General features: G+C 54.7%; 1 protein-coding gene across 1 annotated transcript in view; it reads left to right on the top strand.

The window, feature by feature from the left end:
• Positions 1 to 325: 325 nt before the first annotated feature.
• Positions 326 to 27,676, top strand: part of TRPM1 (transient receptor potential cation channel subfamily M member 1) — a 110,163-nt gene continuing 82,812 nt past the window's right edge. The window contains exons 1-6 of the mRNA XM_058290655.1: positions 326 to 445; positions 15,884 to 15,963; positions 17,754 to 17,949; positions 20,504 to 20,717; positions 21,262 to 21,386; positions 22,179 to 22,350. Of these exons, the coding sequence (XP_058146638.1) occupies positions 326 to 445; positions 15,884 to 15,963; positions 17,754 to 17,949; positions 20,504 to 20,717; positions 21,262 to 21,386; positions 22,179 to 22,350 (907 nt within the window). The remainder of the gene's footprint in view (positions 446 to 15,883; positions 15,964 to 17,753; positions 17,950 to 20,503; positions 20,718 to 21,261; positions 21,387 to 22,178; positions 22,351 to 27,676) is intronic.

A 27,676-nucleotide genomic window follows, 5' to 3' on the forward strand; every position in this document is an offset into this window, starting at 1 on the left:
CCTGGTGCTTGCCACCTGCAGGCTGTCGGCTGAACGCCCCAGACCAGGGTTCCTGCCCCTGCCCGAGCCGCAGCCACCAGTTCTCTGGCCTCCACACTCTCGGCCGGCACCACGCCAGCCGTTCAAGCATGGGAAACCCAACGTTGGGAGGCGACAGAGCTGCCCAGCGGGCTCACGGGATATCCCTTGATGGGAGGCCGGTGAGCCTCGCCTCTGGTGCAGGCATCCCCCGGCCTCTCTTGGCCAATTCCAGACGCCCAGCAAACATTCTGCCGCTACTCAGCCCGCAGACGCCGGCTGTCAAGCAGCCCGTCCCCTGAGCGGGATGCCGTCAGGCCTGCAGGACCAGCCTCGGGTTCTGGAAACCACTGCAGCTGGCTGGGCGCCCTGCAAGGCACGAAGGGGTCAGCGCCTCTCGCACCTGCGCTTCTCCGTGGGCGACGTGGTGGGCCTCCCGTGGGCACAGACCTGGGAGAAGCTGCCACCACCAAGGACAGACCTCCCCAGAAAGTGGCCCAGCGCCGCTCTCCTCACCCACCTGGGACTTCAGAGCCTTTCGAGGCCCCTGGGCTGCCGGCAGGCGGGTGTGACCTCCCACAGCTGGAGGACGGAGGGTGCCAGACTCAGCTGTGCCCCCAGGACCCTTGTGGAGTGGGTGTCACGGCCTGACCAGGCCTTCTCCACCGCATGTGCTCTCAGCGAGCTGCCCACTGGTGGCCTCAGGGCCCCTGCTCCCCTGCAGGGTGGCCTCCTCTGTAGAGGACGAGCCCCCTGGCCCGGGTGCACCCAGGTGTGTGGGGAAGGCCTGAGCTCCCCCCGTGATGGGGTGAGTAGCAGATCCCGGGGTGTGGGTGTTTCCTGCTGGGCCGAGAAAGTCCGCTGAGAGCGGGCACCTGCCAGAGGCTCCCGCGGCTGTCGGGGCTGCGCGGGCGCGAGGCAGGCCGGGCCAGGCTGGAGAGGAGCCAGCCGGGGAGGGCCCGGCTGCGGGCTGCCCGGGGGGCTGCGCTCGCCCCCCTCGGGCTCCTCGGCTGCTTCAAGGCAGCCAGCCGCCTCTTCCCGGCTCCCGGGGCGGGTGCTGACCGGCCGGTGGGCGGCTTCTGGGGGAATAAAGGTGGACACTCGGCCGATGAGGCTCGTCCCAGTGACATTTTCAGCAGGGGAGGGGCTGGCTGGGGGGTAGGGGCCGTGTCACTTCAAAGGGAAAGTTCTGGCTCCCGTCTCTCTCTCGGGGGCCTGGTTTCCTTTCCTGGCTGGGAGCGAGGTCATGGGGTGACCTCATGTGGTCCCGAGAACCCGCACAGGCGTGTGCGTGCCTGACGTGTGGACGCTCTTCCTCGAGGCCAGCCCTCCATGCCCCGCGTCCCAGCCCTGCGTGGGCAGGAGGCGCGAGGAGGCCCGCTGCCCCCAGCTCCACCATCGCAGCAGCAGGCAAGCTCAGGTGTGCGCAGGTTAGCTCAGGTGTGCGCAAGTTAGCGCAGGTGCTCTGCAGGCAAGCTCAGGTGTGTGCAGGCAGGCTCAGGTGTGTGCAGACAAGCTCAGGTGTTCTGCAGGTAAGCTTAGGTGTGCTCAGGCAAGCTCAGGTACATGGCAGGTAAACTCAGGTGTGCTGCTTCCTCCTGGCACTGGCTGGACGGGACCCTGTGGGAAACTGGTGGGCTCTGTGTTCAGCCCGGGCTCCTAGAGGCTCTGGGAAAGGAAAGGGCCCAGCAGACGCCCTGAAGGGGCCCAGGCCCACTGCCGACCTCACACAGGGTTTGGCTTGTGAAGGAAGAGCTTTGTGACCTGAGCCTCCCCTGCCTGTCGTCCGTCCACTCTGTTCCTTTGCTTCTTGAAGGTTCTCTTCCTGAAAACCCTGTAAAATGCTGATGTTCTTAGAGGGGTGACTGCTGGGAGACTTTATCCCCTGATATTGTAACTGTTGGTCAAAACCTTAGGGAAAAGACTGCTTGTACCACACGGGAGTGAAGGAGCGGCATATTCCTTCTTGGGCTGGTGGGAGTTGCACTGCTTCCACGTCTAGGAATCCCTCCAAAGCAAATCATCTGGAAGGCAGGCTAAATTGTGCACGGAAAGCTTCGTCAGAGCATTGTTCTCTACGTGCCACACAGTGAAGAATCCAAATGTCCAAAATTAGAGGAATGGCCCCGTAAATCACGGTCCATCCACAGGATAGAATATGGTGCAGCCACTTTTTAAATAACTTAGAATATTATAATAAGGAAATAGAAAAATGTGCACAATATAGTGGGGGGGGAAGCAAATTACCAAATTATCTATGCAGAATGATTCAATTTTTCATTATACACACACATGTCTCAGTTATCTGTAGAAAAAAGCCGGGGAATACATTAATTGCTGTCCATCATGGTCCTAGGATGGGGGGCTACAGGTGATGCTTATTTTCTTCTTTGTATGTTTCTTCATCTTCTCTTTCTCCTCCTCTTCTGTAATTTTATGTCACAATATTTTACTTTTGTTATCAGAAAATTTATATATTTTTTAAAGTCTAGTAAACATTAGCAGGAGTGGTGGGGTGGGTGGAGAATGAAAATATTTAACAGCACAGCACCTTGGTTGACAGGGGGCAGGAGCTGAGAATGAAGTGGTAGAAGTCAGGAGAAGAAAATGACCCGAGTTTGCTCTGCCCAAATTCAGTATTTAGGAGTTAAGAAAGAAGCCTCTCTCTCTGTGGGTAGACTTGAATAAGTCTTGATTTTTGAGAAGGGTTGCCTTGAATAATATTCCCCACATACTTTTCAAACCATCTAGCAGTAATTCAAATGTGTTTGCTGTAGTTGTTTGTTATGGGCTATATTCTAGGAGAAGGTTGGAATTTTTTTCCATTTGGCTCTTTGCAACCACATTTATTTGCTTTGCAAGGTCAGTAAGTAAAAGCAACGGAAGGTCACTCAGGCATTTTAAGCCACTGGTCACCTTCATTCCGAACTAAGTGAAACAAAACAGATACTCCATCAACAGAAAATCCCACTAATTGGAGGGTTAGCTATTTTTAGAAACTTCTCTTTTGCTGTGGTTGAAAATGTTTTCAAGCTGTCCTATAATTTGTGTGTGTGTCTACTTGGGCATAAGCTCTGCCTTGGGAAAACGGAAGCCCTCGCCCAGGGGAAGGATGGGAGCCAACGCTTGGGCTTCTGTGACCTGGCGGTAAATGGGATAAAATGTCTTAACCTCACATTGAAAGTCAGCAGCCAGAGCCTCCATACCACCGGTGCGATGCAGAGGCGCCCGCCCAGCACCCCTTCTGCTAGCTCGGCTCCTGGTCTCAGCAAACGGTGAATGAATTTCAGCCCCAGGCGCCAGCCTCCGTGTTGAAGCAACTGGGGTTCATCAGCCATGACATGTATCACCCCAGGAGCAATTTTCTCAGCACCCCATAGAAAGCACCTGTTAGAACTAATCTGGCTGGTTTTTGTTTCTTCAGAAAACTCAATCTTCACTTGCTACCCAAGTGAAAAAAAACGCACTTATAATGCTGAGGATAGTTTAAGGAAACTGTGCCTCTCCTGAGCCCAGGCCTGCTTGTTGCCATCACACACACACACACACACACACACACACACACACACACACACACACACACACACCTGGTGGGCCCTCTCCGTGAATGGGGCAAGCTCAGGCCCCTCCTCCCTCAACACAGCACATCTGTCCTGTGTCCTCTGCTCAGGGGTTGAGAATGCTTGGTTGACCTCAAGGTCAAGGTAGTACTGAGTAAGCAGGTGACCTCTCTCCATGGCTCCTCTATGGAGATCAGGCATCAGAGCAGGCAAATTTGTCTGGTATGGTGAGATGGGAAGTACACTGGTCAGGGTTCTCCAGGGAAACAGAACCAACAGGAGATGATGATCATGAATGGATGCATGGATGGATAGATGATAGATAGCGAGAGATAGATACATGATGATGATGGTGAAGATAGACTAGATGGATGGGTGATGGGTGGAGAGATGACAGATAGCGAGAGATAGGTACATGATGATGATGATAGATAAATCGGTAGATGATGGATGGATGGATGGATGGCTAGAAGGATGGACATCATAGGTACTGGTTCACAGGACTATGGGGATGGACAAGTCTGAATGATGCAGGCAGGCCACAGGCTGAAAACTCCAGTGAAGGTGAAGCTGAATGCTCCATGAGAAGTGGGCTGGCTGAAGTGGAGACAGGCATTCTTCTTTCTGGCTGCTGAAATACTCCATCCTGCTTTTAGACCTCCAACAGTTTGGATAATGATACTCCCCTCATCGCTGAAGGCAATCTCCTTTGTTGACTGTAGATGCAATCAACTATAGATGCAACCAACTGACTATAGGTGCTAATCCATCCACAAAATACTCTCATAGTAACAATCAGGCCAGAGCTGGTTTGACCAAACAACTGTACACCATAACCTAGCCAAGGTGACACAGGAACTTAACCATCACAAGGATGCACGATGACAGTGTCTTTTTTGTTTGTTACTAGTTATAAGAGTAGTATATGAACACATAAATGTAGAAGAGTATTAAGTACCAACTGAACATTCTGCTCTACACGCCTCTCCCAACCTTCACTGCCCACCCACCCCACCGCTGACCATGCTTATTGGTTTGATGTGTATCATTCTAGACCAACGGAAACACATCACATGAGCCACCGACATCATTTAAAATTTTAGAGTGGCCACGTTAAAAAAAGGAAATGAGTTTTGATTATATAATTTCGTTAACTCAAAATATCCAAAATGTGATCATTTCAACATGGAATCAATGTAAAAATAACTTGTTAAGGGGGTGGTTTGTGTTTCTTTTTTTGTACTGAGTCCTTGAAACCCTGCCCAAACACCTCTTTTTCAAGATTAAAATCGGATGTGGTACCCGGCAGTTTGCTGCCTTCTCCTCACACCCACGGCACATCCTGCGTTTCCGGTGCTCCGTGGCCACACATGGGCCATGGCCACTCGTAGCCAGCCCCTGTGCATGACAAGAAGTATGTTCTTGTAGAGCTGGATCGCCCTAGAAAGCTCTTCCCACAACTTACTTTCATTTGTTAACAATAGAGGTATTTGCACTTTAGAATTTGTATTGCACTTTAGTCTGTTTTCAAAATATTTATTTATTTATTTCTCCCTCCCCCTCCCTCCACTGTCTGCTCTCTGTGTCCATTCACTGTGTGTTCTTCTGTAGCTGCTTGTCTTCTCTTTAGGTGGCACCAGGAACAGACCCTGGGACCTTCCAGAGTGGGGGAGAGGTGCTCAATGTCTTGTGCCACCTCGGCTTCCTGGTCTGCTGTGTCTCTTATTGTCTCTCCGCTGTGTCTTTTTGTTGCGTCGTCATCTTGCTGGGCCAGCTCGCTGCGTGGGCCAGCTCTCCTGCGCAGGGCAGCACTCCGCGTGGGCCAGCTCGCCGTCACCAGGAGGCGGGGGCTTCAAGCCCTGGACCTCCCGTACGGTAGACGGGAGCCCGGTTGCTTGAGCCACATCCGCTTCCCACTTCAGTCTTTTTAACTTTGTGTAGCCCCTTATTCGGGACATCGGGATTAGTTCAACAGCCGCTAGCTGTGGATGAATGGCCAGGAGGTTTCCAATTTTTCAGGTAATTCAAAGCCACCAAAAGCATCCATGCTATGGCCCCGTACGCGCTGCAGGGTCTCCCCGTGGCTGGCCACAGAAGCGGGGGTGCCGGGCAGCGGGACAGGCTTCTGAGCCTCCACTGTCCTCGGGGCTCACCTCCAGCTTTCAGGGGACACAGAGGAGGTGGGTGAGCTGGGCTCCTCGGTGCCTGCAGCCCCAGGGCTGGCGATTCCGGCCGCCGCCGGGGAATCCGGAGCAGGAGGCGGGTCCCAAGGGCGCCTTGCCAAAAGGCAGGTTCCTGGGTCCTGGGTTCTGATCCTGCCGTCTGCCGTGGAGCCCAGAGCGCAGCGTGCTTCGGCACCACCTGGGGCCACATTTTAAGGCGCGCTGACCGGTGGTGGACCCTGCTCCAGCAGCAGGTGTCTGGGCCAGGAAGGAGAGCTGGGCCAACCTGGCCCGTCCCGGGAGAAGGGCCAGCCTCGCCTGGAGTGGAGAAGCTTCTAGCACTGCACACTGCCCCACCGACAGGGCGAGGCGTGCCCCTGACCCCATCCCCGCAGGCCTGGCAGGGCCGTGCGGCTGTGACGGAAGACGGGCCCCGACGTCCCCAGGGCTCAGCCCGTGCTCTCCCAACAGCTCCTCCCTGCCACCCTGCAACGGGGAGCTGACCGCCAGCTGCCAGCATGCGCGACTCGCTGCGGCTCGCCGCAGGCCCCGTCCCTTCCCCCACCCGCTGATCTCCCAGCAGCTCCGGATGGTTCTCCCCGCCTTTCCCCAATTTTTCACTGAACTCAATTTTTCACTTAATTCCCCCAAGGCTCCACAACAGTCCCCCTTTCCTCTACTTGGGGAGCCTGTGCTTCCTGGGCCCCCGTCAGGGATCGTGTGAAAGTAACTCCCTGGAAAGTGGGGGACTGGCCGTTCCGGCCCTCGGCCCACGTTGGTTTCCCCCAGTCCAGGGTACGGCGAGCCCTCAGCTGAGGCTGGGGTCCCTTCCCCGGGGGGGCGGGGCCCGGGGTACCCCGGCCAGCGGTAAACAGGTGCGGCGGGCGCACCGGCCCTGCTGTGGAACCGGCCTCGGGGGGCTCGAATGCGGCCTCCTGGGTCTCTTTGGCCACATTTTCCCTCTAAGTGGCCGTTTGCACTTGCTCACAAGCTCACGACCACCCTGCGTCCACCCCAAGGCCCGCGGCCCCAGGCCGCCGAGGTCCACTCGGCAGGCGGCTCGTGGAGACGGGCGCCCCGAGCTGGGCCCGTAGCGGAGACGTCCTCCTCCTACCTGCTGCTCCGAGCACGAGCACGCAGCGCCCAGGGTCAGCAGGCGAGACTCGCGTTTCAGCTGCAGCTGCCCCGGAGACGCCAGCACGGCTGTGGTTCTTACACGCAAACCCTGCCTTCCCCGTTCCCGAGTCCTCCCCTGCTGACGTCTGTGAACTGGCTGCTTCCAGGGCGCTCCTGCGTGCTAGCACCGTGGGTCCTTCTTGATCTTGCTAACGTCCCTGAACTTGTTTTATTTTTTTAAATTTTCTGTAATTTATTTATTTTATTATTTTAAAAAATTTATTTCTCCCCTCCCCCCAGTTGTCTGCTCTCTGTGTCCATTCACTGTGTGTTCTTCTGTGACCGCTTCTATCCTTATCAGCGGCACGGGAATCTGTGTTTCTTTTTGCTGCGTCATCTTGCTGTGTCAGCTCTGTGTGGGCGGCGCCATTCCTGGGCAGGCTGCGCTCTTTGGCGCTGGGCGGCTCTCCTTACGGGGCGCACTCCTTGCGTGTGCGGCTCCCCTTCGCAGGGACACCTGTGCAGGACACGGCACTCCTTGTGCGCATGAGCACTGCGCGTGGGCCAGCTCTGAGCTTGCTTTAACGTCCCTCCTTGTTGCAGCCGGTCTCAGAGCTTCGTTTTTTCTTACGGCGAATAAGCCTCTGCTGTGGGTGTCGACCGCCGTTTGTCCATTGTTCGCTTGTCGCTGGCACGGGGGTGCCTCCAGCTTCGGGCTCCCTGGTGTTCAAGCGTCTGCGGCCACCCGCTTCTGCTGGCTTTGGAGGCACACCCACTCAGTTTTGATAAAATCTATACATTGGTTGAATTCCGATATTTGACCTTTTAGTTACTATGAATTAAAACTGAGAGCATCAGAGACATGCCCTCTGAGTCCAGTGTTGGCAGTCACAGCTCAAAACAGGCTCAAAACAAGATGAGGCGTGGAAGCCGGCCCCGTTTCTGGAAACGCAGGGCGATGGCGGCCGCGGAGGCCCCGGCTGGGGCGCGTGACCGCAGAGCGGGACGGTCGGAGCGGGCGGCCCGCAGCGAGGCTGGGCCAGCGCCGCCTCGCAGCACCCGGGCGCGTTTCCCCTCTCCTCCCTTTTAAGATCTGCTCTATTTTTCTTTTGCAAATTAAAAGCGCAACGTGGTCAATGTAGAAATGAAAGAGAAGTTCTGCATCCCCCGCCCCGAGGACAAAGTTAACAAGAGAGTTTCCTTCCATTTGGTCCTGGCCTCTTTAAAAAGAAAGCTGTCTTCCCCGCTGCATCATTCCTCCTTGCCAGGAAGGGAAACAACCCAGCGAGCGTCACCCGTGAGCCCAGGCGGCAGGACGGCGTTCAGCCAGGACAGAAGGCCGAGTGGTGCCGCTCCACGGGGGGACGCTGACACACCCTGCTCAGCGGAAGAAAGTCACAAAGGACCGTGGGGCAGGGTCCAGGACAGACAAGCCCACCCAGAGGGCGGTGGCAGGGCCTGGCGCGGGGGCGGCTGCCAACGGGAGGGGCGGTTTCTAAGGGGAGGTGAAAACGTTCAGGACCTGGGTGCTGGGAGCCACACAACCCCGAGAACGCCGGCAGCTGCGGCGCCACCGCCCCGAAACGGCGAATTTCATCGCAAGCGACCCATTGCAGTTTTGAACAAAGGAAGGAGGCCGTGGCCGGCGGGGTCTGAAGTCCCAGCTCCGTTCCTGGGACTCCACCCTGGGGGACCGCCAAGGAGGGCGGGGACAGCGGCGGCTGGAGGCCGGGGACGGGGACGGCCCAGGGCGGCGTCCTGGAGCGCCCGAGGCCACCTCGCGGCACCGTCGTCGGCGCCCGCACAGCCCCCGGGGGCTGCGGGGTGGCAGGTGGGCCAGCAGGCCCGGGGCCCGAGGGCCGCCGCGGGGCCCCCACCCGCTCTCCCGCTTCCCTCGCACGCGTGGGCGGGAGGCCAGGCGTGGCCGCGAGCCCCCCGGGGCCCGAGCAGCGGCTCGGCGGAGCTGCCCACATGGGCCTGCGGGGCCAGGCCGGGTTCCTGCGTGGGCAGGGTGGCTGGTCTGCGAGGGTGGAGAGGGAAGGAACGGCCGTGGCCCCTGGACTCTCCGTGCACATGAAGGACGGTTTGGGTGGCGTCTGGCGGGGCACAGTGGCGTGGCGTTCTGGGGTGGAAAACTCCCGTGCACGCAGCTGCTCTTCCAGGTGAGGCCCGCAGGCGCCCCGGAGCCAGGTGGGCCCACGGGGACTGTCCACGTGGACCTGGGCCTGCAGGCACCCGCAGCTGTGCGGGGCGGCCGCCCTGCGTCTATCCCCGGGGGCCAGAGAGGCGGCCGCGGAACTCTCCCCGCGTGCTCTCCCTGTTTGATGACAAGGGCAGAGAGTCCTGCTTCTTAGACGAGCGTCAGAGCCAGCCCAGCTGTGGGCCAGATGCAGCCCGCAGGACCGGCTGGAGGAGCCCGCTCTAAATACGCACACGGAGGCCGGGCCCCGAGCGGTCACTTCACTGTGGCATTGCTGTTGGCTTCGGCCTGGGCAGCAGAGCCAGCGAGTAAACAGACGGCAGCAACAGCCAGCTCCCAGGCCTGGAGGCTGCTGCACCCCCAAGCCACGACCCCGCTGCTCCCCCGAGCCAGGCCCCCCACTGTGCCCCCAAGCCAGGGCCAGAGCCCTGCTGCTTCCTTGAGCCAGGACCCCCGCTGCTCCCCCGAGCCAGGGCCCCGCTGCTGCCCTGAGCCAGGACCCCCCAATGCTCTCCCGAGCCAGGGCCCCTGCTGCTCCCCCGAGCCAGGGGCTACTCCCCCAAGCCAGGCCCCCCACTGTGCCCCCAAGCCAGGGCCAGAGCCCTGCTGCTTCCTTGAGCCAGGACCCCTGCTGCTCCCCCGAGCCAGGGTCCCCGCTGCTGCCCTGAGCCAGGACCCCACAATGCTCTCCCGAGCCAGGGCCCCTGCTGCTCCCCCGAGCCAGGGGCTGCTCCCCTGAGCTGGGACCAGGGCCCCCGTTGCTCCCCCAAGCCGGGGCCCCTGCTGCTCCCCTGAGCCAGGGTCCCCCGCCGCTTCCCCGAGCTAGGGCCAGGACCCCACTGCACCCCCAAGCCAGGGTCCCCACTGTGCCCCCAAGCCAGGACCCCCTGCTGCTCCCCTGAGTCAGGGCCCCTGCTGCTCCCCCAAGCCAGGCCCCCCGCTGCTGCCCCGAGCCAGGACCTCCCGACTCCGGTCTCATGATCCTCGGCCTCGGCCCACCCCAGCCTTCCCCAGGACATCCCTCCTGCCTGCAACCCCGTGACTGCCCATCCTCCTCCATGTGGAAACACGTTCTAGAATGTCACAGGGGCTAAGTCCCCCCTTCCTGTAACTTCTAAAATTAGCAGCACTCTGTACCCTCTAAGCCACCCTCCAGTCCACATCCTGGTAACAGCTGCTCTGCTCTCTGCCCCTGCAAATCTGTCCATCCAGGTATTGCATCGACATGTCTCCAGCCTTTCTCCTCGTGTGCCTTGCTTATTTCACTCAGCGTAGTGCCTACAAGGTTCACCCACGTTGAGGCCTGTGTCAGAACTCCCTTTTCCTTTCACTGCTGAGTATACCCCATGGTGTGCATGCACCGCCTGCTGTTTGCCCCTTCATCTCCCTGTCGGAGTTGCGGACCCAAAGGGTATTGGGAATGTAAGACAAAGAGAGACTGGGACCAGGGGATCTGAGAGCATTGAAGCCTCAAGCTCATCAGACAAGTTTATTAATATCAGGGGCTTCTGTATATACCCCAAGCAAACGTGAGAACCAGCAGCTATCCTAGCTAACTATTCCCATTACCTCAACCTGTGTAACACAATGGATGAAAAGCTACGATTATCATTCAAAGTACAGAATTTCAATGTTCTATTATACTGTCAAGAAAGCGTACCCATGAGTCTTGTTGCCCAGGTTGTCCCGTTCTACCTAGTCCTCGTTCCACCTGAGTGTACACACCTCCTTGTAGATTCATGACCTGCACGTACAGCTGTAGAGACAGCATGACTCAGTGGTCAGGGAAGTAACTTGCTTCCATGGAAACGACATGCCTTTGTTTCCCACATCTACCGAGGGACACTTGAGTTCTTTCCTCCTTCTGGCTATCGTGAATAATGCTGCTATGAACATTGGAGTGTGAATATTTGTTTGAGTCCCTCTTTTCAATTTCTTTTGGGTATGTCCCTGGGAGTAGAATTGCTGGGTCATATGGTAATTCTGTATTTAACTTTTTGAGGAGCTGCCAAACGTTTTCCCCAGTGGTTACCCTATTTTAAGTTTCAACCAGCAATTTCTCATTAGCCTTACCAACACTTCTTTTCCACGTTAAAAATCATAGCCATCCTGGGAAGTAGTATCTCGTTGTGATTTTGATTTGCATATCCCCAGTGGCTAATAATGTTGAGCATCTTTTCATGTGCTTTTTGACCATTTCTATATCTTCTTTGGAAAGACGTCTGCTCAGGTCCTTTGCCCGTATTTTAATTGGGCCGTTGGCTTTTTTGTTCCTGAGTTGTAGGACTTCTTTACTTATTCTGGATATTAGGCCTTTATCAGATACGTGATTTGCAGCTATTTTCTCCTGGTCTGTAAGTTGTCTTTTCACTTTCTTGGTAATGTTCTTTGGTGCACCAAAGTTTTAAATTTTGATGAAATCCAATTTATCTATTGATTCTTCTGTTACTCGTGTTTTATGTAAAATTTAAGAATCCACTGCCGAATCCCAGGGCTGAAGGTCTGTCCCTCTAAGAGTTTTGTGGTTTTAGCTCTTGGATTTAGATCCTCGACTCATTTTGAGCTAACTCTTGTGTATGCTTCGAGGTAGGGGTCATTTGTTGAGGAGACCCCCCTCCCCTTTGCATGCCGGTGACACCCTCGACGGAAACCACGTGGCCAGAGCGCCGGGCCCAGGCCTGGTCTCTCAGTTCCATCCACGGCCACAGGCCTCTCCCGCGGCCAGGACCACACTGTTTCCATTACCGTAGCTTTGAAGACGTTTTAAAGCCAGGGAGTGCGGGTTCTCCACCTTTGCTCTTTCTCCACGTTGTTCTGGCTGGCTTGGGGCCCCTTGCGCCCCCGTGAACTCTCTCTCTGGACCCCGTGCCTCTCAGCACCCACCAACCCTCAGGGGTTTGTCCTTGCTGTCCCCCCCCTCCTCGGCCCCCTTCCCTCCAACTCTACATAAAAGTGTAGCGAAGACTAGAACCAAGCGCCCAGGAGACCACCACCCCGACGGTACGAAGTTACCTTTGTCATGTGTGCCACAGGTATTTCTTTCCTTCTTCTAAGAAAGCCCAGAGCGGCAGAGCCAGTTCCCACGCGTTCTTCAGCTGCCCCTGCCCCTCCGCACCAGCCCCTCGCCCCCTGTGGCTGGCTCCTGGTCCTCAGCGGAAGCCCCACCACCACCACCGCCTCCGCCCCGCAGGGCCTTTGCACACACCATTTCCCACGCCTGGAATCCTCTCTGGTCTTCCGGGTCTCGATTTACATGGTCAGTGAGGCCTTCCCTCTCTAAAGAGGCGTCCCGAGCACGGGCATCTGACACCCCGGCCTCTGCCTGCACTTCATTTCAAAGAGGAAGAGACCCCCACTAAACTCTCCTCCCCTGGAGGGCGCCCCCCTGCCCTCCACTGCTCAGATGAGGGATGGTGCAAGGAGCCGCCTCTCCTCCCGTCCCCGCCCATGCCCTGGCACCCTCGACCCCCTCAGCCACCCCGGCCCTCGCCCTCCTCCACCCCCACTGCCGCCCCGTGCCGGCACATGCGGGCCCACCCACCCCCTCGAATGCCCCCTGCCCACTTTTCAACTTCTGCCCATCCTCCGAGGCGCCACTCCAGCTCCTCCCGCCCTGGGCTGACCCTGCTGGACTCCAAGAGCCTGGCGGTTTGCACAGCACCCGTCGAATCCTCACGGCACACGGCCTGTTTCCACCCCGGCCTCTCGTTACCCGTCAGGGCCGCATTGGCTGGACTTCCATTTCAACGCCGCGCCTCCGAGTCCTGGACGTGGGCTATGCCGGCTGAGGCTCACGACCACTCAGGGACGCTCCAGAGATGATGCGCGCGAAGCCCGGAGGGCCGGGGACAGCACGCGATGGCAGTGGAGCTGGCCTCCCGCCTCCCGCCGTGGTGGCCCAGCTTCCCGACGGCGCGGGCGCCCTGATGGACTGTGCCCGCTTTCTAGCACCCGCACTATGCATGCAGAACGATCGTTCTTGGTATTTAGCACGAGAGGTTGGTGCCTGAGCCCCGGGTGACCTCCTGCCGGGGCACGGGGCCTCGCTCACGGACAGCAGGTGACGTGGGCAGGGCTTTCTCCAGTCCGCACAACCCACCTGCGGGATTCCAGGGCTCGGTGATGCCCCCTGGCAGGGGGAGCAGCTGGGGAGAGGGAGGGCATCCTGGCCGGGCTGGCCGTGACCTCTGCCGCGGGGGGCCGGGCAGGACCGTCCTGGGCAGCTCGGCCAACGTCCCCCTGGCCCCCGGGCTGGGCCAGTGTGGGCGGTGGACGGGCTGCCCGAGGCGGCGCACGGCCTTGGCCACACGTCCAGGGAAGTCGCTTGTCCCTTTAGTCGTTAAAAACACGGAGCGTGGACTCCGCGCAGCTCTCCCTCGGGCGCTGGGGCTGCACAGGGCGCGGACCGGGCTGCCGTCCCAGGCTGCCACGGGGTGGGGGTTTGGGCCAGAGCTACTAGGAAGGGGGGACGGGGTGAAAGCAGTGCCGTGGGGGCTGCTGTCACAGATGCAGGTCAGGGGACTGGAACGAAGTGAGGGCATGATGTGCACGTCCTGCTTCTGTACCTCTTGTTTATCCTCAGAAGGTTCTAGAACGTTTCTGCAGATGGAGCAGGAAGCTGGGATGTTGAACTGAGGTTCCTCTGAACTAAACTTTTAAAAAGCCCCAGGGAAAGGGTGTCACATGCTGCTTTCTCATGAAAGAAAAGTGCATTTCCAGGCAAGCAGAGAGGAGTGGGTCATGCTGCCCAGCCAGAGCTGGCAGGGAACCCCCAGTAAGCCCCCTCCTCGGCTTGGGGGGCAAAATACAAGGCCGATGCCGTCAGGGGCCACAGACCCCTCCGCCAGCCCGGGGCCCCCTCGTGATGGGGGCGTCTTCACACCCTCCTGCAAGGGCTGACTCCTGAGCCGGGCCCCTGCGCGTCCCCCATTCTATCCCCCCGGCCAGCATGGCCTTCCGGGCGGCAGCCCTGGACCAGCAGGGCTGAGAGCCCTGGGCCTGTGGGCGGCGGCCCTGGACCGACAGGGAGGTGGCCCTGGGCCTGCGGGGCTGAGTGGCCTGGGCCTGTGGGGTGGTGGTCCTGGACCTGTGGGGTCAGTGGCCCTGGAGACACCAGGGGTCTGAAATCCAGGGGTGGCCCGGCCGTGCTCCCACTGAGAGCGGACGGGAGTCGGTCCTGGCCTCTCTGGCTTCTGGCAGCCCCGTGACGTTCCTCGGCTGGTAGAAGACTTGGGGGTCAGCTTGTGCCCTCAACAAGAGACACACCAGGCCCGCCCCGCCCCGTGACTGTGAGCCACCTGCACCCAGGGCTGTCAGAGGCGTCAGTCGGGCGCGCACTCCCTTGCGCGCAGGGTCTTTGAAGACTGTATTTAGATGGGGCCAGACTGAAGCAGGGCGGGCTTTAGCCCATCCGGCTGGAGGCCTTACAAGGGCAGGGGATCCGGTCAGAGGCGCGGACGACTGAGGAGGAGTAAAAGCAGAGGTAAGAGCCGGAGAAGAGGCGGGCAGCCTGCGCAGGGGCAGAGGCGCACGCCTACGGAGGCTGGGGCGCCAGCAGGCCCCGCCAGGGGCCGCAGAAGCCGTGCCCGTCCACGCCGCGGTGATGGACTCCGGTCCCCAAAGCTGAGCCGGCACATTCCTGCCGTGTAAGCTGTCCAGGCGGCATTTGTAGTAGCAACTCTGGCAAACAGAGACAGCGCACCCCCAGTCCCTGCCCGTCCTCCCTGCGCCGTGTCCCCTCTGCGTCTCTCTTCCCGTGTCGTGGTGTCTCTGGCTGCACCTGTCTCCTCTTCTCACGAGAACACCAGCCGTGCCACTCCGGGCCCGCTTTCATCCAGTTTGGCCTCATCTTAACTCATGACATCATCAGAGACCCAATTTCCAAGTAAATTACCTTCCGTGGGTCTGGGGATTAGGGCTTGAACATACCTTTGGGGAGGCACATAGCATCCCCCCCCAACAGAATTACTGTGCTCGAGAAATCATCCGTGACTTGATTTTTCACTTACTATGGCTTGCTGGAGCTTTCCCAATTGGTATCTAGAGAGTTTCTTATTCTCATTTTTACTTTTTATTTTTTATATTATTTCTTGCCACAGAACATTCCACTGGGGACTGTTCCGTAACAGACATAATAGTCCTATACTGATTGTCAGTAGGTGATTTCATTCTCTTGATATCGCAAACAATGTTGCAATAACCTTGAACATTTTGCACAGTTCAAGAATACCCATAGAATAAAATTCTACACAGTCGCTAGGTCAAAGGAGACAGGCTTTGTAACATTTTTATCAGTCCTGGCCCCAGCCCCACTGGCACTGTTAGACAAGCACCTGTTTCCTCACAGCCTTGAATCTTTTTAATTATAAAAATAGCATCCAGTGAATCTTTAGAGTCCACTTGGAGATTTAACACGGCGCGTGGGGCCTGTCAGCCTGCAGGAGCTGGGGTTTCTAAGAGCCAGGGCCTGACCGGAATGGTGCCCACTGGTCCAGCTTCTCCAGGAGCACTGCACCCTCGCCAGGCTCCTCCAGCACCAGCTGCCTCGACGCCCGCTGGCTGGGAGCAGCGTTCCTCTTGCGCAGACTTCAGCTTGTACACGAAGCAAGAGTTTTGTCTCCCTGTGGGAGCCACAAATGCACGATTCCACGCCGCTTCCCTGAAAGGGATCCAGAGCTAAGAGGCGCATCGACGGTTGCTGGACGTGGCTGGCACAGGCCGCTGGCAGACTTCCTGTGAACGCCGTGCCCGTTTCCCCGAGTCAGAGGAGGAAGCCTGGCCGTGGCCGGGGAGAACGTGGGTCTAACGTCCGCTTCCTTCTCTTCCAGGGCCAGAAAGCTTGGATCGAGAAAACCTTCTGTAAGAGGGAATGTATCTGTGTAATTCCCAGCGCAAAAGACCCGAGCAGGTAAATTGGAAGGCCTAACGAAGGCGCGTGTCCACCGCACGGCTTCTCCGCCAGGGCCAGGGTCAGCCGGTGGTCGTGGGACAGGCAAGAGTCAGGAAGGACGGCCACTAGACAGGGCGTCACTTGAGCTAACGCGCTCCTCAATTGGAACGCAAGCATTCCCAGCCGAGAGCGGCTCTCCGCCATCCACCCCTGCCTGCACCCTCGTTGCCTGGGGGCCCACGGCTCCCCTTTCAGTCCCCGTGGGACCCAGCAGGAGGGGGCCCTGCTGCCCAGGACATCCCTGGGCTCTTCCCTCGAGTCTTCTAACGCGTCCCCATGAAAAGACACGACTAAGTGAACTGGGTAGAACTTGCTTGACGGCTTACTTTGTAGCAAAGTTTCCAATGATTTCAGTCCCGGCCTCAGAGGCTGAGCAGATGAGAGCCCCTCTGATGAGATGGGAGGAGTTTAGCTTCCACCGCTCATCTCCACGAGCTCGAGCAGCGGGCGGAGCTGGGGGCGTGGGACCCCCACGCGTTCACGCGATGGGAACTCCGGGCAGGGAGTCGCTGACTCAGAAGCCGCGAGTCCCTCCAGGTCCTCTGGTTCGTTTATCGGACCCGTGACCTCAGCCCCCACGCCCCAGCCTGCTCCGCCCCCCCCGCCTCCCGCTCCCCTGCTCGAAGGCCGGTGACTGTCCCCCAAGTTTCGAAATGCCACTGCGGGCCAACCCCAATGCATAGGCAAGCCTTGCGTCTGGTGCACCTGAAGGGCGCGCCTTATTTCCGTGGCTCCCCGACCCCTCCTCGGCGGAACCTGCCCACCCCCGGCCTCGGCGCCTGCCGGCACCGCTGACCACCACGCAGCAGGGTGGCCGCGGCAGAGGGAGCAGAAGGGCCACCAGAGGCTCGCAGCCCTGCACCGCTTGGACCACCGATAGCCTAGAAACCAGGCGGAAGGTTCCAGGCTGGCCCCCTCGGGCACAGGGCGCCTCCCCCCGGGGCCACTGCTCACCCCGCACGCCTGGTCCAGGGAGGCGCCCTCTCTAGCTCCCCGCGGACCCCATCCCCAGGGCTCCCCCGCCCGGCTCTCGGGCCGCAACCCCCCCCCCCGCGGCTCCCGGTGCCGGGGCCCTGGGTGCTGAGCCTCCCGGCGGCCTTTCCGAGCTGAGGGCGGGAGCAGCTGCAAGGACCGGGTGGAAGTGAGGACCCAGGCCCGCTGGGAGACGGGGCGGGAGCAGGCCCAGGGCAGGCCCAGAGAAGGCCGGCAGGCAGAGCGCAGCCGGGCATGCGAGGGCGCGCGGGCGGGAGGTGCCCCGAGCTCGCTGCCCGAGTCCGGGGTGGGCGACGGCAGAGGGAAACAACTGGGCTTTTCTGAGATAAACTCCCGCCAGTCCTGGTGTAGGGAAAGGTTTTCCCAAGCAATGCAAGAATTCCAAAATATCAAAAACGGCCAGGCTGCTTGCCCGGAGGTCAGAGCTGCTCTAAGGGCATAATTGGACTTTGTCACAATTGGGGTCGATGGCTGACACCATTTTCATGCCACCAAGACATCGAACGGAATTAAAATGTGTCCAGTCGGGAAGGGCGACCGTCGAGAGTGTGAAATAGGCGGGTGTTTAAATAGACAGGCGCCGATTACTGGACAAGGCTCCCGCGAGGGGCCCTTCCGCCTCCCGGGAAGCTGGGCAGAGGAGAAGCGAGCCCCGCGCAGGGGCAGCTCCCCTGTTCCCTGTTGGGGTTACCTGTCCTAGCCAACGAGGAGAGGAGAAACCTGCTGGAGAGACCGTGCTCTGCCCTTGCTCTCAGGTGCGGCTGCGGCCAGCTCGCCAACCAGCACGTCCCGCCGCCGCCCCCTCCCACACCCGGCAGGGACGCAGGGGACAGCAAGCAGGTGGAGACACAGCCCGAGAAGTGGTGCATCAGCAAGCACACCCAGAGCTCACCGACCGACTCCTACGGGACCCTCGAGTTCCAGGGAGGCGCGCACGCCAACAAGGCCATGGTAAGAGGGGCCTCGGGGGTCCGAGCCATGAGCCCGCAGCCCCCACGGAGGCCAAGACCCCCAGACTGCAGGCGCCCGGCTTTCTCCAGGGAGGTGGCTCAAGGGCACCGGGAGGTACAGCCACACGCGTGAGTTTCTACCCACGGGATCGGAGGCTGGACCCCGCTGTGGACAATTTAAATCCACACCGAAGCTCCGAGCCCGCCAGCCACGCTCCCGCCCAGCCCTGCAGCCGCGTTCCATCTCCGGGGATGGGAGAAGATTCCGGTTTTTCAGTTAACGGGTGGCCCTGCCAGCTCCTTAGACGCCGGGAGCCCCTGCTGTCACCCGCAGCCCCCCCACATTTGCATGTAAACAGGGAGGAGTCCTGGCCCCTGGTGGGGGGCTGCAGCACACAGGGCCCTTCCAGCTAATTCTGAATAATACTCCCACGTGCCCAGACCATTTTGCAATTTCATTGGATCTCTCTGTCCCAACATCATTTGTCGAATAAAATCCAGTTTTTTTCAAAATTCCACCACATACAGTCTTCTGGAAAGCACCCAGCCCGTTGGCAAGGGCACAGGGAGGCAGTTCTCAGGGGCCAAATGTGAACTCCATGAGTAGAAGGTCAAGCCCAGAGGTGGGCCAGTGATGCCCATTGCTTACACCCAGTCAACTTGACCAGCGGGTCACTCCCTTAGCAACATCCTTGCCCGGTCCCCTGGGGCCTGGGTCTAGCAGAGCCAGCTTTAGATAGATTCCCCCATGGTTAGGGTTCCAAGATAAAACACAGGACACCAGGTTAAATTTGAATTGCAGATTAAAAAAACAGATAATTTAATATAAGTATGTCCCAAATATTGTCTGGGACATATACTAATTCTTTTTTCACTTTGTGCAATAATTTATTGATACCTGAATGGAATTGGAAAGCAAATGAAGAATGCTTTGAGCTCTTACAGCTCTTGATTCTCCTTGTGGTGGCCCTTCTCCCTCCCCCAAGGACACTAAACATCTTGGATATGGATTTTCAGACCCACGTCAGCACGTCATCCTTATGCAGTTACGGCATTTCCTCGGGCAGCACTGTTTATTGGCACTTGTCAATGGAAAGAGAAATATCTTTTTTCCAACAAAATACATGGACGCGGGCACTTACCTCCTTCAGACTTAACAACCTTTAATGCTTTGATTTGATTCAACTTATTGGTTGGTACAAACAAGCCAAAATAATGTTGAGATGGTTAAATGTGATAGATTCACTTTTTAAGTTAAGAGAAATACCATGAGCCTGACCAAAGAATTAACATGCAGCTTTTATTTTTTATTTGTTTATTTTTCACTATTTTTTTTATTGATTTTGTAAAAATATTACATTAAAAAAAATATGAGGTCCCATTCAACCCCACCACCCCCACCCCACCACTCCCCCCCCCCCCAGCAACATTCACTCCCATCTCTGGCATCTCTGCACCTCATGGTCACTGGTCTACATCATGGCCCATATTCTCCCCCATTCCATCCAGTAGGCCCTGGGAGGCAGCTTTTAAACAGGCTCTAGGGGAATTTCCAAAAAGAAGCAAAGTCCAAAAATAGCCTCATCAAAAATGTCCCAGGAAGAAAAGCCTCATCTTCCTATAAACAGGACGGATCGAAATGGGCGCACTCGGTGCACCGGGTGGGACAGCTTTGTTTCTCACGGTGCCGTGGACTTCCCCCGCGGAGCCTGTCGCCGAGTGCTCGCATCTCTCGACAGGGCGGCCAGCTTCCTCTATTTACATGCTGGGTTTAGGGCTGCCTCTCGCCTCGGGTGAATGAGAAGAACTCTTTTTGCTTTCAAGCAGACCCTGAGGTTTTACTACCTCTTTAAGCGTTGCCTGCCATTTAGGGAGTAAACATTTCTACTTCATTTTCATTCCATATGTAGAAGAATCATGCAGGCAGGGGCGGTACTGGCCACAGCTGTGGCGATGTGCTGCGTATAACCTAAGAATTGTGTTGTCAAATCCACAGAGCCAGCGTTTCTCATTTTCCCTTACAATCTGGCCACAAGATAAGGGATTTTACACAAATTTTTAAATATAGTTTAAAGTGGGCCTTTTACATAAAAAATATTAACCCAAAATAATAAAGTTGTGCTCCAGAACTGCTGATATATTTGGTAATAAATTATAAAGCAAGAGGACTTTTTTTCTGACTTGTTACATTCTTACATTTTAACATATTCCAGGGGTTCATTGCCTTTCTTAAAAACACATCTTTTTATTACAAAAGTTGCGAACTTACGAAACAATCAGTTCCGGCTGTAGTAGATGTCTGCTGAAGCAAGCACGACACACATTTTTCCATCGTTTATAAAGTCCGGTTTCACCAGGCGCCTCGTGCTTCTCCCGGCTGAACCCGGTAACCCCACTCCACAGCTCCTTCGGCCCCCTGGCCACGCTCACACAGAGGGCCCAGCGGGAGAACAAGAAGCCAGCGTTTCCTGCGTGGACGCGAACCATTGGGCAGCCCCCTCTGGCACGAGACGCCCAGCCCGGGCGGGCGCTCAGCGCCGCGCTCTGTTTTGCAGTACATCCGCGTCTCGCACGACACCCAGCCAGACTCGCTGCTTCACCTCATGGTCAAGGACTGGCAGCTGGAGCTCCCCAAGCTCCTGATCTCGGTGCACGGAGGCCTCCAGAACTTCAGGATGCAGCCCAAACTGAAGCAGGTCTTCGGAAGGGGCCTGGTCAAGGCCGCCGTGACCACGGGGGCCTGGATCTTCACGGGAGGCGTCAGCACAGGTACGAGCAGCCCCTTCCCCTCGCTGCGGCTCCCAAAGAGCTTCCTACGCTTAAGGTCAAACATCAGGACACGCCTACGGCATCCTGATAAAACTTACCACCAAAGTGAAGACGTGTCGCCCAGTAGCTTGTTTTCTCTTCTGGGGCGACCCATCTCCCAACAGCGGGCAACATTTCTGTCTCGCCCACGGACTGTCCCCCAGGACCGGCCCCTTGACAATCCCTTCCCCATTATATGGGGAAGGGGTGAGACAGGGAGGGGGCAGGGCGTCGGGCGCTGCGCAGGAGCCACCCGGGGCAGGCCCCCAGGCGCCGCGGTCACTTCCGCCTGGGCACCGGGAAATCCCTGGCCGGGAGCTCTCGGTTGGGTTTTCCCTTTTCCGGGGGCCAGCGCAGAATCCCTATGGACGGCGGGTCAGACTCCAGCAAAGACCCGCGCGGCGGTGAGGGCCCCTCTGCCTGGGCGTGGGCGCAGCGGCAGGACGCGCTGGCCCGCGCATGGCCGCGGGGCAGGCGGCCTCCACGTGACGGTGGCTGCTCGCAGGCGTCATCAGCCACGTGGGGGACGCCCTGAAGGACCACTCCTCCAAGTCCAGAGGCCGGGTCTGTGCCATAGGAATCGCTCCGTGGGGCATCGTGGAGAACAAGGAAGACCTGGTTGGAAAGGACGTGAGTGTCTCCTTCCCGGACGCTGGCGGTGTTCACGAGTCAAGTCTGCATTCTGAGGTTGGGGCAGATTCCCTGCAGCTGTAGGAAATACACAGAGAGCCCGTGGGCCTGCTGCCCAGTTCCTCTCAGGGGCAGCACCTGGCACAAGCATAGTACAATTCCACCGCCCGGATGTTGGCACCTGCGGTCCAGATCCAGAACTTTCCATCCCCATGAGGAGCCACCCCCTAAACCTCTGCTCTCCATTTCTACTTACGCAGTAGGTCGTCTCCTGAACTCAGCAGCTCCCTAGGTTGCTGCGCTCGTTTCCATGGCTGGTCAGTACTCCACGGCACAGCTGTCCCGTGGCTGGTCAGTACTCCACGGCACAGCTGTCCCGTGGCTGGTCAGTACTCCACGGCACAGCTGTCCCGTGGCTGGTCAGTACTCCACGGCACAGCTGTCCCGTGGCTGGCCTGACCACATGTCTGTGGAAGCACAGCTGGGTTCTTTCCAGTTTGGGGCTATCATGACCAGAGCAGTCCTATCACCCAGGTACAAGTTTTGGGTGCCGTGAGTTTCCTTTCTCTGGCATACATGCCCGGGAGTGCGATCGCTGGACCACGATTATCTAAAATGCCGGGCTGTTATCTAAAATCACCTAATTTTTTTCTTTCTTAATAAGCAATTTCTAAACACCCTCAGCAGGTAGGGTAGAGAAGGGAGAGTAGGTCAAGTGTCGTCACACATACGTGTCCCCATGGTCTGAACGTCTGGGCTCGGCAGCTCTGTCTGTCTTGTGCGTTTCGTCAGGTAACCCGAGTGTACCAGACCATGTCCAACCCCCTGAGCAAGCTCTCGGCGCTCGACAGCTCCCACACACACTTCATCCTGGCCGACAACGGCACGCGGGGCAGGTACGGCGCCGAGGGCCCGCTGCGCAGGCAGCTGGAGAAGCACATCTCCCTGCAGAAGATCAACACGAGTAAGTCCGTCGGGCCGCAGAGTTCGATCCCCAAGATCTCCTGGTAAAAAAATGAGAGAGGTGCCCCAGACCTGCACAGTGAGCCACAGACCCCACCACCCCCCCCCCCCCCCCGCGGCAAAGGGGTGCACCAAAAAGACAAGGAGGCAACCAGATAGAAAAAAAATAAAAAGAAAGCCGAGCGCTCCTGTCTATGCCCCTCGGACACACCGCTGTCCTGTTACGTTAGTAATAGCTCATGTTAGGGTTCACTCTGCGTTGTATGAATGACTACGTTGCTGTTGTTTTCATTTTCGCTCTGGTAACAAAAGCACAGCAGAACACTTCCCATTTTAGCCACTTTCAAGCACACAAGGCAACGGTGTTGATTACATTCACAATGTGCCCCCCTCCCGTCACCGTCTACTACCAAAACTTTTCCACCACTCCAAACAGAAACTCTGTACCAGTTCAGTGGTAACTCCCCATCCCCACCCCTGCACCTGGTAACCTGTATTCTAATTTCTGACGCTATGAATTTGTCTGTTCTAAGTATGATATATCAGGGAAATCATACAATATTTATCCTTTTGCTTCTGGCTTATTTCACACGACATGATGTCTTCAAGGTTCATCCATATTGTCACATGTATCCAAACGTCGTCCTTTCCACAGCTGAATCATACCCCGTTGTATGTATACACCACGTCTTGTTTATCCTTTCATTAGATGATGGGCACTTGGGTGTCCCTCTGGGTTTTTAAAGCCCTAATCACGATTCTTGTTAGAGCAACAGAGAACAACTTGTCTCGCCCCTCTACTTTAGCCACTTCCCAAGTCACATCCATCGAGCCAGGGCACGATACTTAACCCCAAGTTCGTAAGGACAGGGGAGGCGGTTGCCATGGAGATGACGTGGCCCACCGTGCTGCCTAAGTGCTTGATCCCTGCAATTACTGTCACTGTTTTTTAAATGTTTACACAAGGAAAAGGCATCTCAGGCAAAGCCTTCGTAGGACTCCTTCCCTCAGCCGATGACTGTTGCCATCTTTAAACATCTCTGCAGCCCTGCGCCCCTCACCCAGGCTAAGACGGTGGGTGGGAAACCATCTGCTCCTGAGGCAGCGTTCACGCTGGTCCAGGGGTCCCACCCAGGAGGGAGCTGCCGCGCTCAGACTAGAGAGAGAGGAACAAACACCAAAAAGAAGAAGCCGTCCTCACCGGGAGAACTGAAAGCGCTGGCGTAATATCTCAGAACACGCTTATACTCCAGCAATTCTTTTTGTCAAACGGTTGTCCAATGATCTCACAGTGTATTTTGTTTTCACAAGTACTGGTGAGATTTTTGTGGAAGATAATCTCGGCCTGACCTAAATGGTCCTTGCAAAGTGTGATTGAAGTGGCGGGATACGGCACACCCCGAGAGTGGGGATGGCCCACTCTGCCCACTCGTGCATTTCCAAGAGTTAGGTCTTGGTTGATAAGATGGTGGAGGACTGTATTTTACGTCCTCACAGTTGTACTCTTTCTGAACGTGTTCCCCCACCCAGCTGGCCATGGGACCTGTGGGCTTCCCTTTGTCATCCTTTGCCTAGGATCCGAGCGGGGCAGGGACAACAAAGGGGTGCTCAGGCGTCACCTCCACAACATGCCAAGAAGAACCAGTCCCACTGTTTCTAGAAAAGAAGGCAATTTGACCACCGTATTCCTCAAGATCTAAACTAGCAAGACTTGAATGTGTTAGAAATCTGAAAGCCCAGTCGGCTTTGTTCTTTTTACTAGAAACACTCTGGATTTTCAGAAAGATCATGTATAAAACGCAGGCTTCCCAGATACCACACTATTGTTAAGACTTCACATGAGTGTGGTGCTTTCACAATTCATGACAGAACATTTTTATAATTGTACTATTAACTATCGACCATCGTTTACACTAGAGTTGGACACTGTATGCATTGTACAGCATTTTTAAAATACACACCCTAAAATTTCCCATTTTAAATACATTCAAATATATTATTCAGTGCTGTTAAATACATTCACAGTGTTTGTCTTTTTGTGTCTGGCTTATTTCACTCAAGATGATTTCTTCAAGGTTCACCCATGTCGTCACTTGCTTCAGAAAGCCATTTCTTTTTATGGGTGAATAATATTCCTTTGTGGGTATATACCACATTTGTTTATCCATTCATCAGTTGTTGAACACTTGGATTGTGGCAATTGTGAATAATGCCGTTCTGAACATCAGTGTGCAAATATCTGTTCAAGTCCCTGCTTTCAACTCTTTTGTGTTTTTTCCCAGATGTGGAATTGCCAGATCATATGGTAACTGGATATTTAACTTTTTGAGGAATCTTCAAATTGTCTTCCACAGTTACTGCACCGTTTTACATTCCCACCACCAATCAATGAATGTTCTTATTTTTCCACATCCTCTTCCACATTTGTAATTTCCCATTTTTTTAACAGTAGCCATTCTGGCAGGTGTGAAATTGTTGCTCACTGTGGTTTTGATTTGCATTTCCCTGACAGCTAATGATGTTGAGCATCTTTTTATATGATTTCTGGCCATTTGCACATCTTCTTTGGAGAAATATCTGTTCAAGTCTTTTGCCTATTTTTAAATTGGGTTGTCTTTTTATTGTTGAATTGCAGGGTTTCTTTATGTATTCTGCATACTAAACCCTTATCAGATACATAGTTTCCAAATGGGGTTGTAGAATGTCTTTTTACTTCCATTATGAAGACTTCTGATGCACAAAAATTTTTAATTTTGATGAGGTCCCTTTTATATGTATTTATGTATCTTGTTGCTTGTGCTTTGGGTGCAAACTCTAAGATAAACTATTGCCTCACAATAGCTCCTGAAGATGCTTCCCTATTTTTTCTTCTGGGAGTTTTATAGTTCTGGTTATTATATTTAGGTCTTTGATTCATTTTTAGTTTGTTTTTGCTTTTGTTCTTGTTTTTTGCTTTGTGTCAGCCAAAAGGGTGCTGATGCAAGCTATCAGAAATCAGTTGGTTTTTATAAAGTGTATTTATTTGGGGTAGAAACTTAAGAGTTACCAGGCTCTGAAGTACAAACTAAATTTCCTCATCAGTCTTTTGCCATGTGTTGGAGCAAGATGGTTGCTGCCATCTGCCAGAGTTCAGGCTTCCTGGGTTCCTCTCTTCCCAGGGTTCATTTTTCTCCAGGCTCAGCTCCTCTGTTTTCTCCACAAGGTCAGCTGTAGACTATTAGGCAAATGGCTTGTTTCTCTTCTGGGGTCTTTTCTCTTTCCTCACAACCAAGACCCTCTGTGCACTTACTTCCTGGGGCTCCAGCTCAAAACTCCAGCATCAAAACTCCAACTCTACCCTTTTCCATGTCTTTTATCTATGGTTCCCTACCCACTAAGGGGTGGGGACCCAACACCCTACTGACGTGGCCCAATCAGAGCCTTAATCATAATTTAATCATGTTTTATTCATGCCCAGGTACAGACCAGTTTATAAACATAATCAAACTGCTACTTTGTAACTCAAACTTTTAGGTGGTGTGAGGTAGGGTTCCATCCTCATTCTTTAGTATATGGACCATTTGATGAACAGACTATTCTTTCTCAATCAAGAGATCTTTACTTCCTTGTCAAAAATCAGTTGGCTGTGAATGTGATGGTTGATTTCAGGACTCTCAATTCAATTTTATCGGTCTCTGTATCTGTCCTTGGGCCACAATCATGCCACCTTGGTTACTGTGGCTTTGTAGTAAATTTTAAGATTGGGAAGTGTGAGTGCTTCAACTTCGTTCTTTTTCAAGATGGCTTTGGCTATTCGGGATCCTTCACCTTTCCTTACAATTTGATGATTGATTTTGCCATTTCTGCAAAGAAGGCTGTGGGAATTTTGATTGGGATTGCTGAATCTGTAAACTGCTCTGGGTATATTCACAACTTAAAAAGATCTAGTCTTCCAATCCATTCACATGGAATGTCCTTCCATGTATTTAGGTCTTCTTTGATGTCACTTAGCAATGTTTTGTAGTTTTCTGTGTACAAGTCCTTTACATCCTTGGTTAGATTTATTCCTAGATATTTTATTCTTTTAGCTGCTATTGTAAATGGAATTTTTTCCTTAATTTCTTCTTCAGATTGTTAATTAGTTTATAAAAATACCACTGATTTTTGAGTGTTGCTCTTGTGCACCACTTTGCTGAATTCATTTATTAGTTACAGTAGCTCTTTTGCGAATTTTTCAGTATTTTCTGTGTACAGGATCATGTCACCTGCAAATAGAGGAGGTTTCACTACTTCCTTTCCAATTTGGATGCCTTTTAGGTATTTCTCTTGCCTAATAGCTCTAGCTGGAATTTCCAGTACCATGTTGAATCACATTGGTGTCAGTGGGACTCCTTGTCTTGTTCCTGATCTTAGAGGGAAAGCTTTCAGTCTTTCAACATTGAGTATGTTGTTAGCTGTGGGGTTTGCATATATACCATTTATTATGTTGAGGAAATTTTCCTTCTATCCTTAGTTTCCTAAATTTTGTTATCAAGAAGGGAATGTGCCATGATAATGAAAGAGCTTGTTGATGTGGGAGGAGTGGGGAGAGGAGGATGGGGGATATATGGGGACCTCATATTTTTTTAATATAACATTTTTTAAAAAATAAAGAAGGAGGAAAAAAAAGAAGGGATTCTGGATTTTGTCTAATGCCTTTTCTGCATTGATTGAGACGATCATGTAGTTTTCCCCCTTTGTTCTGTTAATGTGGTGCATTGCATTAATCCATTTTCTTCTGTTTAACCACCCTTACATACCTTGGATAAATACCGCTTGGTCATGGTGTATAATGCCTTTTGATGTGCTGTCAAATGCTGTTTGTTGGTATTTCGCTGAGGATTTTGCATCTATATTCAGAAGAGATATTGATCTGTAATTTCCTTTCTTGTGGTATTTTGCTTTGGCATATGGGTGATGTTGGCCTCATAGAATGAGTTAGGAAATGTTACCTCATCTTTAATTTTTTGGAAGAGTTTGAGCAGGATCAGTGTTGGTCCTTGGAATGTTTGGTGAAATTCACCTGTGAAGCCATATGGACTTGGGCTTTATTGGGAGGTTTTTGATTACTAATTCAATCTTTTTACCAGTTACTGGTTTGTTAAGATCTTTCATTTCTTCCTGAGTTAGTGTAGAATAATTCTACAAATTATTCATTTCATCTAGATTACTTAATTTGTTGGTATTCAGTTGTTCATGTATCCTCTTACAGTCCTTTATATTTGTGTGGTCACCAGTAAGGTCCCCCTTTTCATTTCTGATTTTAGTTATTTGTTTCCTCTCTTTTTCTCTGTTAGTTTAACTAAAGA

The sequence above is a fragment of the Dasypus novemcinctus genome, chromosome 3 (genome assembly GCF_030445035.2).
Source record: "Dasypus novemcinctus isolate mDasNov1 chromosome 3, mDasNov1.1.hap2, whole genome shotgun sequence".
Taxonomy (NCBI): Eukaryota; Metazoa; Chordata; class Mammalia; order Cingulata; family Dasypodidae; genus Dasypus; species Dasypus novemcinctus.